This window comes from Pezoporus occidentalis, unplaced genomic scaffold (assembly GCF_034315485.1).
Source record: "Pezoporus occidentalis ecotype Australia unplaced genomic scaffold, CSIRO_AGI_Poc_V1 ctg259, whole genome shotgun sequence".
Taxonomy (NCBI): Eukaryota; Metazoa; Chordata; class Aves; order Psittaciformes; family Psittacidae; genus Pezoporus; species Pezoporus occidentalis.
In genome coordinates this window covers 904,279-921,046 of record NW_026914491.1, presented here as the reverse complement: position 1 = coordinate 921,046, position 16,768 = coordinate 904,279, and the positions used below count along the sequence as shown (strand labels likewise).

The following is a 16,768-nucleotide window of genomic DNA, read 5'->3' as shown; positions in this document are numbered from 1 at the left end:
GAGGGAGGGGAAGGAGAAGCTGGAAATCACTTAACCCGTGGAAGAGCAGGGATGAGGCCTCTTAGTGGCTGCTGGTGTTGTGCTGGAGCAGTTCAAGGGACAGCTTTGGGGTGGGAGCTTCCCACCAGGCTGTGGTGGCAGGGCTGTACCTATGGAGAGGCTGTTTCCAGGCCTTTGCAATGGTCCCGTTCCCATATTAACCACTGAAAAGCGCCTGGGACCTCTGGGTTATTGTCCCTATGAAGGGGAGGGGAAAGCTTTGGGCTGCAGGACAATCAAGAGCCTTCCAGGCTGAATTAAACTGGTTGCAGCTGGTGTTGAGCACCCAGCAGAAGGCACTGGAGTTACTGCAGCATGCTGCTAAGCAGCTTTCTTAGCCTTTGGGAAACGTCTCTTGCTTGTTCCCAATTGTCCATCTCGGGTTTTGAGGCCTGAGCTTCACCTGGCTTCAGATTCATCTGCTGCAGTAACTCGGGATACGTGGTTGTGTCTGTTACAATGCGCTTGGTGCAGTTTGACGTGCTGGTGCTGCACAGGTCTGGTTGGAGTCCTCCTCCCCAGCCTTGGGTGGCAGAAGTGTTTTGGGCAATAAATTAACAGCTACATTGAGCCCACGATGCTGAGTGCATCCATGATGGAATCGTGTTGGCATTTCAAAGCTAATATGGATTACAGTGAGGTGTGAAGTTATTCTGAAATACCTGTTGCACTTGCCGTTGGATCAGTCTTATTCTGGGATGGGAATGCTTGTTCCAATTTAGCTTAATCCTTTTCAAAGCTAGCTAATGTAAAGCAGGCCAAGGCACTCCTGGAACGTGTCAAAGTGGGGCTGCTCAGAAGAAACCTGATGTGCAGAGGAGCCCTTCATCAGTTCCTCTGTGGGGACACGGCTGCGCTGCTCGTGTGGGGCTGCGAGAGGAACCCTGGAAGAACATGAAGGTTTTAATCGTCCTCCTCCTCCTTCCTCCCCAGCACCAGCGGGGTGTGAGCAGCTCCTGTGAACCAGGAGAAAGCTGATCCTGTGCAGCAGGGGTGAGGGTTCCCTGCCTGGCTCCCTGTGACGCTCTGTGGACCCTCGTGTCAACAGGGAGGGTGATGGATGTGGGGAGAGCAGGGTGGTGCTTGAAATCCACACTGGAGCTATGTGGTGTAACCAGGGTGGTGAATGCACGCAGTGCCTGCTCATTAGCAAATGTCCTTATTAGTGAGGGGATGTTTCTGCACCTCACTTCTGGTGGAAAAGTGCCCCAGTGTGGAGAGGGAATTTTGTCTCCTGCCTTTAAGAAGAGGCCACGTGGATCAGGGGGCTGGAGGCAGGCTGAGAAAGCTGGGCTTCTTCAGCCTGGAGAAGAGAACCTGTGTGGAGACCTCATAGAATCCTCCCAGTATCTGAAGAGGGCTACAAGGATGCTGAAGAAGGACTTTTCATCAGGGACTGTAGCGATAGGCCAAGGAGAATGGCTTTAACCTGCCAGAGGGCAGACTGAGCTGAGCTCTCAGGCAGAAGCTCTTCCCTGTGAGGGTGCTGAGGCGCTGGCACAGGGTGCCCAGAGAAGCTGTGGCTGCCCCATCCCTGGCAGTGCTCAAGGCCAGGTTGGACACAGGGGCTTGGAGCAAGCTGCTCCAGTGGGAGGGGTCCCTGCCCGTGGCAGGGGTTGGAGCTGGAGGAGCTTTAAGGTCCCTCCCGACCTAAACCATCCCTTGATTCTACGGCCGTGCCTCCAGGGGCTGGGCAGCAGCTCCGTGGCGCCTGTTGGGATCTCGGGAGCGTTTGCAGTGGACACATCGCAGCGATAAATCACTGGAACGTTCCCAGCTGCCAGGAGCCGTGTCCCAGGCTGAGCCCATGGCTGCAGGAGTGAGATGCCTCCCGGTGCACTGCGGCTCCTCCTGTTCCGCGCAGCACGCAGGGATACGGAGGGATTTGAGGAGCGGATGCCGCGAGCTCATCTGACTGCCATGGACCCCCGGGAGCTCAGGCAGAACTCTCACCTCCCACTGGCTCTTTCCAGAGCACGAAACCATAGCACTAATGCATTCCTATTCTTTCCATGACTTTTCACTTCTGCCTGGGATGGAGGGAGGGGAGGGCCGGGTCCTGCCGCTGGGACACAACATGGACTTTGCGCAGTGAAAAGCTGGAAGCAGCAGCAGTGGACACAAGTAGCTGTGAAACATGATTCCCAAAGCCCGGCTCTGGGCACTGGGAGGGTGAGGGAGGAATGCAGATGACGCATTTGATTTTGAAAAAGTGGATAGTGCTGACAGAAACCTTATCTTGATGAAGGGCAGTAGGAAAGCATTCGGTCCCAGCCCTGTCTCCAGCTCTGTTACAGTTGGTTTTGGCTCCAGTTCTCCTGTTTGCCTTCTTTGGGACATCCTTGCAGCCATGTAGCTGATGGGGAGCTGAAGGCTTCTCCGTGCACCCACCCTCAGGAGTGGGGCACCCCCAGACCTCTGCTTTGATTTACTCTTGAACATCCCATTTGTGGTGTGTACCGTGGGGGTTAAGCAATGTGTGGTCTGCCTGGCCAGATGGTTTGGGTCCGAGATGTTGCAGATGAAGAGTATGCTGCTTTAGAAGTTGCTTGGACTCGTGGAAGCAGAGTTCAGGTGATTTCCTCAGGGAGTGTTTGATAAGGAATGCGTCCTCGTGGGCCTTGCCCTGCAGCTGTGTGCGGCAGCAGGAAAGCACCTTCCCAAAATGAAGGGTTTGTTACAATCTATAAGGGTTTATAAATTGTCACTGGCTTTGTTCCTGTTCCCTTGGGTTCGGTATCACCTGTTGACACAGGGCCTCCTCCTGCTGTCAGTGCTCCACTAAATAACTGTTCCTGACACAGAGCTTGGCTTGTTTATAGCCTGGCCAGCCCGGGGTAGTGCCCTGGAATGCAGAAGGGCCCTACACCGCCCGTCTTCCTGCTTCTTGCCCTGTAACAGTGCTCTGCAGAGCTCTCTTCCTGCTTTGAGCATCATTTCAGCCTGCAGAAGAGCCCCTTGGTGTCATTAGCTCTTGTCTGTAGCCCTGCAGAGGAAGAAAGGCTGTGCTGTGCAGTGCTTGGGGTCAGCCTCAGCACCGGGCTCTTGCTTCCTAAACCTGTGCCCTGCTGAGGGTAAGGACTGTGCAAGTTGGTCACTCCCTGGGAAGCCTTTGTGCTTCCCTTTCAAAACACAGTTCTGGCACCTACAGCTACACAGCAAACCATCAAAGGCTGGGATTTACGAGATGGGGTCAGACCTCTCCCGTGTCTCTCTCTAGAAGCCGCACAGAGGAAGAGAGGTGGGGACGAAGTGAGCTGACACTGCCTGGGGTTTGGTTTAGCAGGTGACCAGTGCTTGTTGTCCAAAGGAGCACGAGTGGGGCTGCAGGTGAAGATGTCCCGCCCGGAATCTCGCTATTCCTTCGATGTCCCAAACAATTGCATCGACTTCGCAGCTCTGGGTGAGGAGGATGATGTACCCAATGCAGACTCCTGGTTTGGTAAGTTGCTTCCAGCTCCTGGCTGGGTTTTCCCTTTGGGAGAGGGCTTGGCGTGATCCTTGTTTGGGCCTCCTGTGCCAGTTGATTTGTCACGTTGTTCCCTGCCTCGTGCCTCATGCCTGGGGGTGGTTTTGTATTTAAGCTTTGATTGTCATCTCTACCTTGTCAGATGACTGTTAACATCCTAATGATATTGTGAGGTATTGTTAAAAGCATACAGTGAAAGCCTCTCTTTCCTCACAGACCAAAAAGCCAACCTGGAGAACATCCCTCCTGCAGGAAACCTGGCAAAAGGCTCCCAGAGCAGCCCTGCTTTTTCAAAGCCTGATATTATTCTGTCTGTCACATCACAAGAAATAACAATGGGTAAGCTGGCGTGGCATGCAGGGGGGGAAGAGATGTTACCTGCTCAGCCTGGCTTTTGTGGGACCATCTTTGTATGTTGCTGTCTAGCAAGGTCTCACATGGCCGCACTGGAGCGTTCTCTTGTGCCTGTGTATGTATGTGCACATAGGAGTTGGTGTTTGTCACTGTCCTCAGGTGAAGGCGATGGGGAAGCAGAATGTGTGCGGCCCCATGAGGCTCCTCAGAATATCATTGGATCGCTGACAAACTGGAGAGCTGCTGCTCCTGCAGAGGCCCCTCAAAGGTGAAGTACTTCTATTCACATTGATAACTAACTAAGCGGGTCTGTGCTCCCAGGATCTGCAGTGCTTGCTGTTCTTGGGGCATCCTGTGGGCCTGAAGCTCTTCTTCAGCAAGAGATCTTATACTGGGACATCTGATCTGCTCGCTGAGCTGGAGGGACGATCTCCAGGGTGGAAATGTAATGCAGTGTCTCACATACTTGTGAAACGAGGCTCGGCAGCACCAGGAGCTCCTGGAATGTGAGGACATCTGAAACTGAAGTGGCTTATAAAGTTTCTTTGTTTATATCTGCTGGACTTGGGCAGAACTCGTTTGTGGTATACATGCAAGGGGTTCTCTATTCTCATATATTCTAAAGAGTATTAAGTTCATGGATTCTTAACCTGAAGTAATTAATGCTGCATTTGGGCTGTTAAACACCCACTTTGCGTAGGGGTCATGCTGGAGTTAGGTGATGCACTGATGTGAAAAGTGTTAGGTGGACCCTGTGTCTTCTCAGAGCTGTGGGAAAGCTAACCTCTGTTTTCTGTTCTCCTCTAGAGCGGGCAGAAGACAGGCCACGAGGCAGAGAAAAGCACAGCAACACACCCAGCCAGCTAGAGTCAAAGCAGAGGGAAATGCCTTGGCTAATAAGGAAGAGGTTCCACCTCCAAAGAAAAGGAGAATGTACGTCATCAGGGTTTGGGGCTGGGAAGGGGGTTACAAGTGTTCCATTGGAAAGGATTTACACATGGCGAGAGGGTTCTTGCAGGAAGGTTAGGAGGTGACTGAAACCTGATTCCTGATGCTGGTTTCATAAACAAGAAGAATTGGCTGTAAGACCTGAAGGAAACACTATTTAGAGGTAGAGATGTGCATGAAACAAGCTTGGATTTCTGAACCTCCTTGCTGCATTGTCAGTGTCTGCCAGCCAGCTTGAAACTGGGCTTAACTTGTCCATCAGGAAGTCACTGGGCTACAGTCACAAGCTAGGAGAAAGTCACAGCCAAAATAGTTCTCAAATAAATGTAACCACTAAGATCACCCTATGGGGATGAGCTTGAGGTCACAAAACTGAACTGTGATCTTTTAACCATTGCTGGGCTTAAATGAGCTACAGTACATCTGCCTCCTCCAGAAAAGCCGCAGTTCCCATAACTCAGTAATTCATTTGCCTTCTACAGCCCTAGGGCACCAGGGAAAACCAGGCGCTCTCTCCCGGGGCATGTGGTGAGGTAAGGCTGGTCTGGCACAGCTTGGAACTCAGCAGTGTCAGGGTGGTGTGCATGGGGTGAGCACTGCAGGTGACCTTTCATTTAGAGCACACTTAAGTGGTTTGTCACAGTGAAGAGGAGGCCACTGAGCTGCTGTAAGGGCTGGAGCAGCTCTGCTAAGGAGCCAGGCTGAGAGCTGGGCTGGGACAGCCTGGAGAAGAAACAGCTCCTTAAGGGGAGACCTTAGAGCAGCTCCAGTGCCTAAAGGGGCTCCTGGAAACCTGGAGAGGGGCTTGGGACAAAGGCCTGAAGGGGCAGGCCAAGGGGAATGGCTTTAACCTGCCAGAGGGGAGACTGAGATGAGCTCTCAGGCAGAAGCTCTTCCCTGTGAGGGTGCTGAGGCGCTGGCACAGGGTGCCCAGAGAAGCTGTGGCTGCCCCATCCCTGGCAGTGTTCAAGGCCAGGTTGGACACAGGGGCTTGGAGCAAGCTGCTCCAGTGGAAGGGGTCCCTGCCTGTGGCAGGGGTTGGGACTGGATGAGCTTTAAGATCTCTTCCAACACAAACCAGTCTGGGATTCTGTGATGACAACTGCTTACCTTTAGTTCTAGCAACAGAGAGAAGCAGGCAGAAGGATCCACCAAGAAAGAGCCCCTGCAGAATTGTGGGCCCTCCCCAGGGAGAGGGAGAAGCAAACTGACCATGCCCTCCACACCAACCATGTTAAAGTACGTATCTTTCTTGTGTCTTGTGCTAATCACAGTTGATTTAGGTGCCAGCCCTGGCTAGGGTGTTTTCAGCTTCAACGCAGCATGTGATGGTATCACATTTAGCAAACCCCAGACCAAGGCAAATGATACTGGGATGAAATATACTTCACCAGCTGAACATGTGCAAAGGAAAGCTTTTGTTTCTAGCTTCAGGAGAAAGCCATTCTTGCTGATGGTGTTCATACAGCACGTGGGTGTGCAGGACAGCAGTTAGCTGTGAGCTTTCAGCTCCAACAAAATCCAGCCAGCTCTCTTGTAAAGAATGTACCTCTGTAATGATGTTCTTGCCATGAAGTCAGATAAGCATGTTCCTTGCACTAACCCCAATGTGCCAATAACCAGTGAAGCAGGAAGACATGTTTCAGCCTTTAACATGCTTCTGCAGGAGGACCAATCATTCTGGCAAGCTGAAGAGTACCGAGGAACAGGAGCTGGAAAAGATGCAGCAATTCCAGCGGGAGGTTATGGAGCTGAGGAGGAAGAATGAGGAGTCTCTGAAAGCAGCCATTGCTGGAGCAGGTGAGCTCTACCTGCACTGCGGCTGCACAGAGCTGAATGAGCACCTGTGAAAACAAACACTCCAGATGTTATGGATCTTGTAATAGGTATTAGGAGGCTTTTAATGTAATGCAGTCCCTAAACTGGCAAGAAAAAGGCTTGCTTGGGTTTTGTTGGGTTTTGCAAGGTTACAGATGAGCTCTCTAAAACTGTCCAAGTTCTAATTTAAATGCCTCACATGCACATTTCCCCCCTTGCCCCCAGGTCCCTCCCTCCCTCCCACCCCTTCCAGACCTTACATGTTCTTTTTCCTTTAGGACAACCCGTGAAGAGAGCTGTTGGTCAAGTAACAAAGGCAGTTGACTTCCACTTCTGCACAGAAGACAGAATTAAACAGCATGTGGAAAGCCAGCCCAGGAATGAGTACAAGGAGGTGGATTTTGCAGCAGAGCTAAGGAAGCATCCTCCCTCCCCGGTGAGATCTGGGCTCTTCCCAGCAGGCAGCTGACTCCTTTTAGACATCACCCTTTCTGCTTTTGCAACACACAAGCAAAGAGGGTGACCAGGAAGAGGCAAGCTTTGTGCAGACCTAACTGTTAACTCACTCTGTATCTGTGTTGCCGCTAAGACTCTAAAGGACCCTGTAATGTCAGATCATTGTGCTTGTATCTTCCACTTCATACAGTTTCCCAATATGACTAGCATTTTCAGACACTTAAGTCTATGTCTAATGCTGAGCGTTACCTTTTCAATAAGGGAAGGGATAGAAACTGTCAATTGATGGGGAAAGGAAATGTCATCCCAGTGTCCTGTGTGAAATGGTCATCATGACCAGTGTGTTCTGTCTCCAGATGCGGACGCTGAAGGGACCCACTATTGCCAAACCTTTCAACCTGTCCCAGGGAAACAAAAGAAAACTTGAAGAGAACACATCCGAATATGTGTCCCTTGCTGAGCAGGTGGAAGCATTCCAAAAAACCACACCCCCTCGTTACCATTTGAGGAGCAGGAAATCTGATGAAGGTGAGCAGTCCTGGCAGTGTCCAGCCAGGAGGCTGCCCACAGTGCAGGTGGTAGAGCAGCAAGGATGCTTTGACTGCTCTGCTGAGCAGTTTGTGGCTGCTGCAGGCCTTGCCATTGACTGCTGGTCCCTGTGATTTGAATTTGTAGGCCCACCTCCAGGGAAGGCTGTGAAGGCTCGCTTTACCAACCCTAAAACACCATTGCTTCTGACAAAGCAGCGCTTCAGACCTGCCACCTGCAAAACTACAGCAGAGTTAGAAGCAGAGGAAATGGAGAAACTTCAACAGTAAGTAAAGGATTATTCTAGTCCTCCGAGAGATATTTGTACCACACTGGAAACACTTTTTTGGATGCCAAAATGCCGCTTCTCAGGAATACTCTTCTTGTGTGAATGAGTAGCATAAAACTATTGGGATTCTTTTAGCTTGTGCATAGCCCTGTGGCTGTGATAGGGATGTGAGAAGTAGCCAATTCATTTTGAAGGAAGTGCTCTTAGGAAAGCTGATCTTGGGTTGGGTACAGCTTATGACTAGTAAAGCAAACCCACTGTAGCAGGACAGCCTGCGCACACTTCAAAGCTCCTTTAGACAAAGCTTTGGATTCCCAAGAACACAATCCTTAAGGTTTTCCTGAAATCTTGATGTTTCAAAAGCCAAGGAGTTGCTAACTAGAGCTGCACACTATGGAACCTGTGTGTGACACTATTCCTCCTGGACCTGCCTGTTACTCCTTCATGCTGAAGGAAGCATTTTGCTAGAAGCTGCATCTTGCCATGTATAGTGTTGTGAGTGTCTCGCCTTTCCTGTGTAGGTACAAATTCAAAGCACGAGAACTCAATCACAGGATCTTTGAGGGTGGGCCACTCCTGCCCAAGAAACCCACTGTGAAGGCACTCACACAGCCCATTGGCTTTGATTTGGAGATAGAAAAAAGGATTCAGGAGCGAGAGAGTAAGAAGCAGCAGGAGGAAAAGCACTTTGAATTCCATTCCAGGCCATGTCCCACGAAAATCCTGGAGGATGTTGTGGTAAGAAGTTTGGTAATACCTAGACCTGGGAGTTGGGACTGAGGTGGCGATTGGCATCTGAATGTCCTTAGCTATGTTATGTGTTTAATAATGTGCAGTAAATGCTGTCTGTCATTAGGTAAGAACTGCTACGAGTGTGTTCTGTGCTGCTTCAGGTGGTTTCCCGGTAGTGTTTGTTCTTGGCTAACTCCTTACTGGTTCTTCTGCACAGGGTGTTCCAGAGAAGAAAGCTCTTCCTGTTACAGTCCCCAAGTCTCCAGTCTTCACCTTGAAAAGCAGAACCCGAATGTCTGGCAAAGATGAAGAAAAGGTAACTTGGGACTAAGCTGTTGTCAGGCCTCATGGTGCCACTGCAGTGACTGCTGTACCCCTGCCTGCTGGGGCTGGGGGCTGCTTCGGTCAGCCCTTCCCCTCCTGCAGGGCAGCTCCCCCAGCAGTCACCTTCCCCTGTGCTATTCCCTCTGAAGGGTGCTCCTCTAACAGGAACTGAACTCTCACACAAAATAACTCAGTTTAACCGAGGGCATTGGGGGGTTCTGGGCGTTGCTGCTGTGAATGAGGGAAGTGAACAGCTTCAGTTTCTAAAGGATGTTGCCCTTCCCTGTTGCGTTATTGAGAAGGGCAGGTATTGCACATGACCTTTCTCGTACTCACACTTCCTAGATCCCTGGAAATGGGGAGTAGGTTTCAGAATGCATTCAGTCCTTCCTCCTTTCCCTCTTATAGAATCATAGAATGGTTAGGGTTGGAAGGGACCTTTAGATCATCTAGTTCCTCTTGTGAGGAGGATGTTAGAGTCTAATTTAGATAAGTACTAGAACTGATAGTGGATTGGAAAGAAGAGGTTGTCTATGGTACTTTCGGGAGTAGTAATTCTCCCAGTGGCCAGAGTGCTTGCTTGGTGCTGCTGTGACACTGGTTAAAGGAGCTTGAATATTCGTGGCTTTGTTTGGCAGGACTTGCAGTCTTCCTACAAATACAATCCAGTGCTGTGTCAGACCCTAACGCTAAAATCCCCTTAGGAAAAAGAAGAGGTGCCCGTGATCAAAGCCAACCCCATGCCACATTATGGAGTGCCCTTCAAGCCTAAAATGCCAGAGCAGAGGCACGTGGAAGTTTGCCCCTTCTCTTTCGACGCCCGTGACAAGGAGCGGCAAATGCAGAAAGAGAAAAAGATCGAAGAACTGCAGAAGGAAGAGGTGAGAACTAAAAGCTGCCCTGGATCCCATCCCTTAAACGATGCAGACGTGCAGGACTTGCCTCTTGCTGTTGTCTGTTAAGCTCCCAAAGCTTCGTGCCTTTGAGGAAAGGGCAGGAAACATTTCAAGGTGTTTCTGTCAGGTGCCCAAGTTCAAAGCGCTGCCTCTGCCCTACTTTGACCACGTGAAGCTGCCAGAAAAGAAGGTCAAAAAGCCAACTCAGCCTGAGCCCTTCAACCTGCAGGTGGATGAGCGGGGAGCTGCCAAGCTCCAGAGCTGGAAACAGCAGGTAGGATGGGAAGGGTGTAACGGGGTGACCCGGCTTAACGCTGGTGGAGCTGTAATGGACTTCAGAGGTTGTCCTGCTTGAGGGGGGGTGAGGAGCTGAGCTTGAGCATGAGGCTCGTGCTATGGGTTAAGGATTAGCGGGTTCTTTTGGGGTGGTTTTTCTCCCTTTATGGTAAGTGATGGGATTTCCTGCAGCTGGATCCCTGTGACCATCTTGGGGATTTCTTGACATATAAATACCACATTGCTCTTCTCATGTGAAGCCTGCAGTGGACTCCTGAAATTTTCCTCTGTTTTCAGGCTATTTTTGGCAAAAGTAACTGGAAGGAACAAGTGATGCAACTTGTTGGCTTTAATACAATTTTATATGCAAATGACTTGATCCAAGTCAAAGTGGCTTTTCCAGTGTTGTGAGTACTGATGGGCAGGGGTCTTCCTTGCTATAGCTGGCACTTGATGGGCTCTCTTCTCTTGCAGCTTAAAGACGACTTGAAAAAGCAGAAAGAGGCAGCTTGTTTTAAAGCTCGTCCCAACACAGTGGTGTACCAGGAGCCTTTTGTGCCCAAGAAGGAGAATAAGTTGTTATCAGGTGCAGTACTTGCTACATTGGCTTGGCTGATAACTCATGCAATTAAATGATGTTTAGACTGGCTGTTGCCTCTTTATCAGCACAACCAGTAGTGCCTTGCACTTAATCAACTAATTCCCTAACAGCTTGTGTCCCCAGGGAGCGGGGGGAGTTTCCTCTCTGCTGCCCCTGTCCTGCAGTAACCTGGCAGCTGTATTTAGCAGCTATGCTGCAATTGGGGGGTGATTGATGTGTGCCTGCTTGGGAGAAGGGTAAATAGCGTGTGAGGAGCTCCCTGTGGGGACAGCTGGCATTTCTGCAGCAGCTGTCAGTCTTTTCCTCCCATCTCTAATGAGATGAAGGCATCTACACCATGGGGTAGACTAAACTTTGTAGGGTATAAACCAGCCCAAAGCTTGTTTGTACTAACAATTGTGTGTGCTTGCTCCCTCCTACGAGAACACCCATGATGGGGTAATGTCTGCAGTAACACTGCTGGAGGTATCTACTAACTACCCTTGCAAGGTGAAGCGCTCCAGAGGGAGGCTTCCATGACACTAATACTGCTTTGCTTTTCCTGACTGCCTTTGCACCAATGTTATCTCCTCTATTTCTAAACTTAGAGAGCCTTTCTGGTTCTGTAGTTCCTGAAAGCTTTGAGCTGGCAACAGAAAAAAGGGCTAAAGAGCGGCAAGAGTTTGAAAAGTACTTGGCAGACAAAGAGGCCGTAAAGGAGAGGCTTCAAGAGAAGGTGAAACAGGAGCAAGAGGAGCGTGAGAAGGAAGAAGTTGCTAAGCTAAGGCAAGAAATGGTAAGTGAGCTGTTTCTGAACAGGAGCTGTAGAGTAACCCACGGGGGTGTGTGAATAGGATAAATGAGCTAATGTCAATGTGGAGCTGCCTTAAGACTCTTCTAAGGTTCCTTGTTACAAACTGACTCCTTGTTAACTTTACAACTGGTCTTAAACAGACCCAAAAGGCAGCTCTGCTGTGGTGACTGATTTCTGGAGCTGTACCCATTGTCACTGGAGCAGATTGATCTCTGCAATCCACTGCCCCAAAACTGCTCTGTGTGTTCCTGGTCACTCCCTCCACTGCTACTCACCTGCAGGGTTCAGCTTCATCACACCTCAGCAGTGGCCTTCACTTCATCCTCTCTTTCTGGTTCCACAGGTTCACAAGGCAAACCCGATACGCAGATACCGCAGCTTAGAAGTGAAGTCCAGTGAGCAGCCACTGACCATGCCGAAGTCTCCCAACTTCTCGGATAGATTCCGGTGCTGATTCACATCCATGTGATGGCAGGAGGGAGATGCCATCTTTCTCTGCTCCCTTGGTAGAGAGGGAACAGTCGTTCTTATGTGGCTGCTCAGTCTCAACCTCGTTCCATTAGTGTTCTCTTGAGTAGCTCACCTCCACCTGAGGCACAGCAACTGGCCCTGCCACACGGCCTCACTTCATCTCCCCACCTCTTGCTCTCTAAAGACTAGACCAGGTTTTGGTCTTGTATACAGATATTGTGTACCTGAACTAAATAAAACTCCCAGCCTGCTGGCTCACTCTTGCTAGTGGGCTGAATCCCTCTCCTGCAGAAGAGGTTTTGGTATCTTGCTTGTGTGTATCTGGAGGAGCTGCCTTTGTACATCTGTTGGTTTCAGGTGTCTCTTTCTGGGTTTTTGGTTTGTATTAAGCTTGATTTGTGTTCAGCAATGTGGGGCTTCTGCAAGCCAGCATATTGTAGGTCTGACCTTTCGTGTTGATGTTTATGTAGATGAGCACTAATGTGAATCTTGCCCACATTTTATAGTTCTCTGTGTATGCAAATATTAAACCTTCTCCTGTTTTATAGCTGAAGTCATTCTATTTGTGGAATTGCTTCACTGGCAAATGACTGAGAGCTGCCTCCCTGGCTCCTGCCAGGGCCCTTCTCTTGGCTGAATAAACGTCATCTCACCAGTCTAGTGCAGCCAGAACTAAATATAGACCAAGTGCTCTGATGTGCTGGAGGGCAGAGCTTCCAGCATTGTGGAGAGGTGATCGAACTTAGATTAAAACTTACTAAGGATGGTTCTTTACCTTGTAAAATTGGGTTTAGGCCTTTCCTTGGACTTGTCTTAGCAAGAACGATAACTCCAAAAGGCTGAGGGAGGGCAAGAAAGGGGTTAGGGGTACAAGTACATCAGAATGATGATCTTGGATGATGCTGCTGCCCACTGTTGTGCCTGTTTTGCTGTTACTGTTCTGCTAACATGGTGATGGTGTGGCCCAGAAGGGGACTTGCAGGAAAAGGCTGGTGTGGCAGGTGCTGGGAGCTGTGCTTTAAGCTGTCAGCAGGAAGGAGGGGAGCAGGCTCTCTGGTTGAGGCTTGGAAATGTGTAAGGCTCTTGGGGCTGGCCTGGCCTGACCCTGCTGAGATGCAGCCCAAGGAGCAAGACTGGAGCAAGAGGAACTTGTAATGATGCTCTTCTGAAAGCAAAGACCTGTGGGCTCACCTCAGGGGTGTGGATTGGCCCTTGTTCTGCCTTCACCTTCCTGGCACAGTGGAGCTGCTCCGTATCATCTGCTGCATGGGGACATCGCAGGACCTCAATGGTGCAGTCATGGAGCCTGCTGCAGCCTCGAGTGCCAGCTCCAGGAGCAGCACGTACCTCTGGTGAGTCAGGAAAGCCTCGGTGATGATGAGCTGGGGAAGAATGCGAAGGCAAGCGAGAGACCAAGGCTGCTGAGCTGGAGCAGATGCCAACCCTGCGAGGATGGAGCAAGGATTTCCGTGATGGCCCTACATGGCCTCTGCCGCAGCCTGAGGAAGGCTTTGTGTGCCTGACAGCTCGTCCGTGGTTCCCCAGCCGTCTCATGGGGTCTAATAAAAGGCATTACCTCCTCCTGCAAACACGGCCTCCTCTAGTCCTCAGCCATGGGGGCTGCTCTGCCCTACAAGGGTATGGGGCACTGGGGTTTGCTCTCTGGGGCCATGCTGTGGCTCCCATAGGCTGGTGTCAGTGTAACCTGTCCCCTGGGGGGGGGAAAGTGCTGATGTGCTGGAAAAGTGCTCCAGTGAGGAAAATGTAAAAGATGGGGTCCTGGAGGAGCTGAACGTCAGGGTTTGGTTGAGGCTTCAACAGGGCCATGGGGGCAGGAGCCATTCCCAGACCCAGGGGACTATAAATGGGAGAATAATGGTCCAGGGCTGCGGTTTCAGAGCGCTGCTTCAGCACAGGCCCTGCAGCCAGGGCAGCCTGGCAGATGTGTAAAACCCATATTGCTGGGTGGGTTGTGCAAAACCATTCCTGTGTTCAGGACTCGCATCTCATCACCTCCCTGAGGGCGATTTGAGAGCAAGTGGAGCTGCAAGGGGGGGATGACCCAGGAGAGCTGGAGATGGGGATGGAGTCTTCCTCTGATGCCTTTATAGTTGTGTTGTTACCGAGGTGATTTGAGCTTGGCCTAGAGCTGGAGCTAAGAGGCAGATGGTGTTTCCATGGGCTTACATGCTGAAGGGTGGCTGAGCAGGGCGCTGATCTTATCAGCTGGTGAATGGGGTTTCTATGGGAAGCTGTGATGCTGCTTGCTTTGCTTCTCGCCTCTCCACTGGGTTACCTTGTTGGCTGCCAGCATGGACATGTCCTGGTGCTTTGGATCCATGCTGGCTGCTCCTTGCTGTCGCCGCAGGGCTCTGGAAGCTCTTTTGCTGTGGTTTTTCCTTGTCTTTCCCTCTCCCCTCAGTGGGCCCGATCCCAGCACAGGGGCAGCTCTGCCGGGGAAGTCCTTGGTGCTGAGGGCAGCGGCGCGGTGCTGCTCCGCTCCCCCGGGGCCGGGCTTGGCTGGGCTCCGAGCGCCGCGGCCGGGGCTCCGGTGGGTGCTGCTCTCGATTTAGCCGGGTGTTGGGTTTCCCGGGGCCGGGTGCGCTCGCAGCTCTCCCCGCAGTGCGAGCAGAAAGGTTAAAGAGCGCTGCTGGGTTGTGGCAACCCCGTCGCTAGGGAGCCGCGGGCTTGATGCTGAGCCAGGGCTGCCGGGACGGGCTGGGTGCCAGCGGCAGCCAACGGGGGACTCTGGCTTAAGCTCGTGAATGGGGAGGGAAAAGAGCCCGGCCCCGTTCTGAGAAGCCCCGGTGGTGGCTGGGTTTGGCCCTGGGCTCTGCAGAGCGCTGCAGCACCGGTGCTGTGCGCTGCGGTGAGTGAGGGCTGATGGACCAAGGCGTCTGACATCCCGGTGTGCAGCAGCTCCTGCCCTTCGCTGCACATCCGTCTTTGGGGATGGTTTTTGGCTTGTTTCTCTTTACCCACCAATGGGTTTCATCTCATAACAGCAGGACGCTCATCCTTCATGCATGTCCCCTTCGAAGAGCCATTCCTATGGCTCCCCAGCACTGCTGCATCTGCTCTTGCTTTGCTTCCTCCCCTTGTCCCAAGGCCTCGCACCCAGACGCCAGCCCTGGTGTGTGTGTAAGGCTGCAGGTGCCCTGGGAAGACTGGTGGCTTCCAGGCAGGTCCTGCTGTCCTTGGGGGATTTTATCCCAGCTCCTGCTGAGTGGATGTGCTCCTTCCGCCCAGGATTAGCTGGGGGAGTGTGGAGCAGTGGCAGCGTTTGCCTTGAGTGACATTGGTGGCCTCCAGGTGCCTGGCAGCTCTGGGAAAGGTGATTCCAAACTGTATGCTGGCGATGACAGTCAGTGGGCAGAGGCCCCGAGCATGGCGTTAGCCAGTCATTCCCCTGGCATTCCCTGTGGTGGCCAAGCTGGGGGGGCTCCTGCTTGCCACTGGAGCAGTGCCTGTGCTGGGAACAGGCACTGTGGGCGCTGCCCTCCCTGAGTGCTGCAGGTGCTGGTGATGCTCCAACCTCTGCATGTGCACAATTGCATTGGTGCTGCTGGTTGGAGCCGTGTGCCTGCTCGCTGCTGCTTCCCATCACATTCCAGGTTCTGTCCCTGGTCTCGGGAAGAAGGAGGCTCGTTACCCCCGGTGTGGAGCTGGGCTCCTTGAAGCAGCAAATCTGAGCTGTGAGGGCTGGAATAGGGGAGCCCAATGTGTGCACCACTCTTAGGATGCTGCCACCGCCTGTGGTGGCGGCCACGCACGAGTCCCAGGGGGGAGCAGATGGGCTCAGGGTCTGGCAGGACTTGAGCTCCATGTGGTTGTGGGACAGAGAGCTCTGGAGGAGCCCCCAGTAATTCCAGCCTCCCTGGGGGCACCGGGAGCTGCTTTCGCTGCTTTGTCACCATCCCTGAGCCCCGGCCTCCCTGTCCCCCCCAAGGGGAGCACCATTGCAGTGAGGGGCTGAGCCCTTCCTGCTGCAGCCGTTCCTGCTGCCCTGACATTGATAGATGAGGTCCTGGGTTTTTAATAGTGGGTATCACTGGAGAGCTTCCCCTTGCAGCGCTGGGTCCGGTTACGAGGGGTTCCTCCTGCACCCCCTGCATGCCTCCACCCCAGCTGCCTGCGTGCCCTTGTGAGTGAGGCTTTCCTCACCTTAAGGATCCAAGGCTTAAATGGGGCTCCCACTGAGTGGGGAACCTGGGGTAGCCCTTGGACTCCACCAGCTTCAGCGCCTTCCGTGGCCATGGCCCTGCCTTTGCCCAGCTTTATTTGTGGCCACTGCAGCCCGGGCATGGGGTAACCCATGGTGCCCCCTCCCCAGGGGTTTTCCATGCCCGGTTTCTGCACTGCCAGACCATACCCTGGGGTGCAGCAGCACCTTCAGCTGGGGCTGGTGATGCCTGACCCCTTCAGGAGCCCCCGCTCCTTTGTTTCTTCTCCTAATCCCCAAAACTCTTAATTTTGCAGGAAATCAGTGTCTTTCAGGAGGTTCCAGAGGATGCTGCCACTGGCGAGTGCCCAGTTCCCAACTGCTCTCAGTTCTGCTCCAGGGACCTGTGGCCATGCCCTTGGGTGCCACATTGTGCTCCTGGAGCTGCCTTCCCAAAGGGCTGATGCCCGACGGGACCGAGCTGGCCACAGCTCATTGCCCGGGGGGGCAGCGCTGTCAATGCTCGCTCCCAGCTGCCATCCCCAGGGGTGGGCAGTGGCCACCTTGTGTGGAAGCCCTTGGCTGCTTGGGCTGTGTCCATCCCAGCCGGGC

At 52.4% G+C, this 16,768-nt stretch overlaps 1 protein-coding gene across 1 annotated transcript; it reads left to right on the top strand.

The window, feature by feature from the left end:
* The first annotated feature begins 3,246 nt into the window (after positions 1–3,246).
* TPX2 (TPX2 microtubule nucleation factor) lies at positions 3,247–12,538 on the top strand. The gene is made up of 17 exons (XM_062623840.1): positions 3,247–3,481; positions 3,725–3,847; positions 4,022–4,130; positions 4,670–4,795; positions 5,293–5,343; positions 5,927–6,049; positions 6,477–6,610; positions 6,907–7,064; positions 7,441–7,612; positions 7,760–7,898; positions 8,423–8,639; positions 8,851–8,949; positions 9,662–9,838; positions 9,981–10,127; positions 10,604–10,715; positions 11,318–11,505; positions 11,867–12,538. Exons 1-17 carry the CDS (start codon positions 3,376–3,378, stop codon positions 11,975–11,977), a joined length of 2,292 nt encoding a protein of 763 aa, XP_062479824.1. The 5' UTR covers positions 3,247–3,375; the 3' UTR covers positions 11,978–12,538.
* Positions 12,539–16,768: the final 4,230 nt, after the last annotated feature.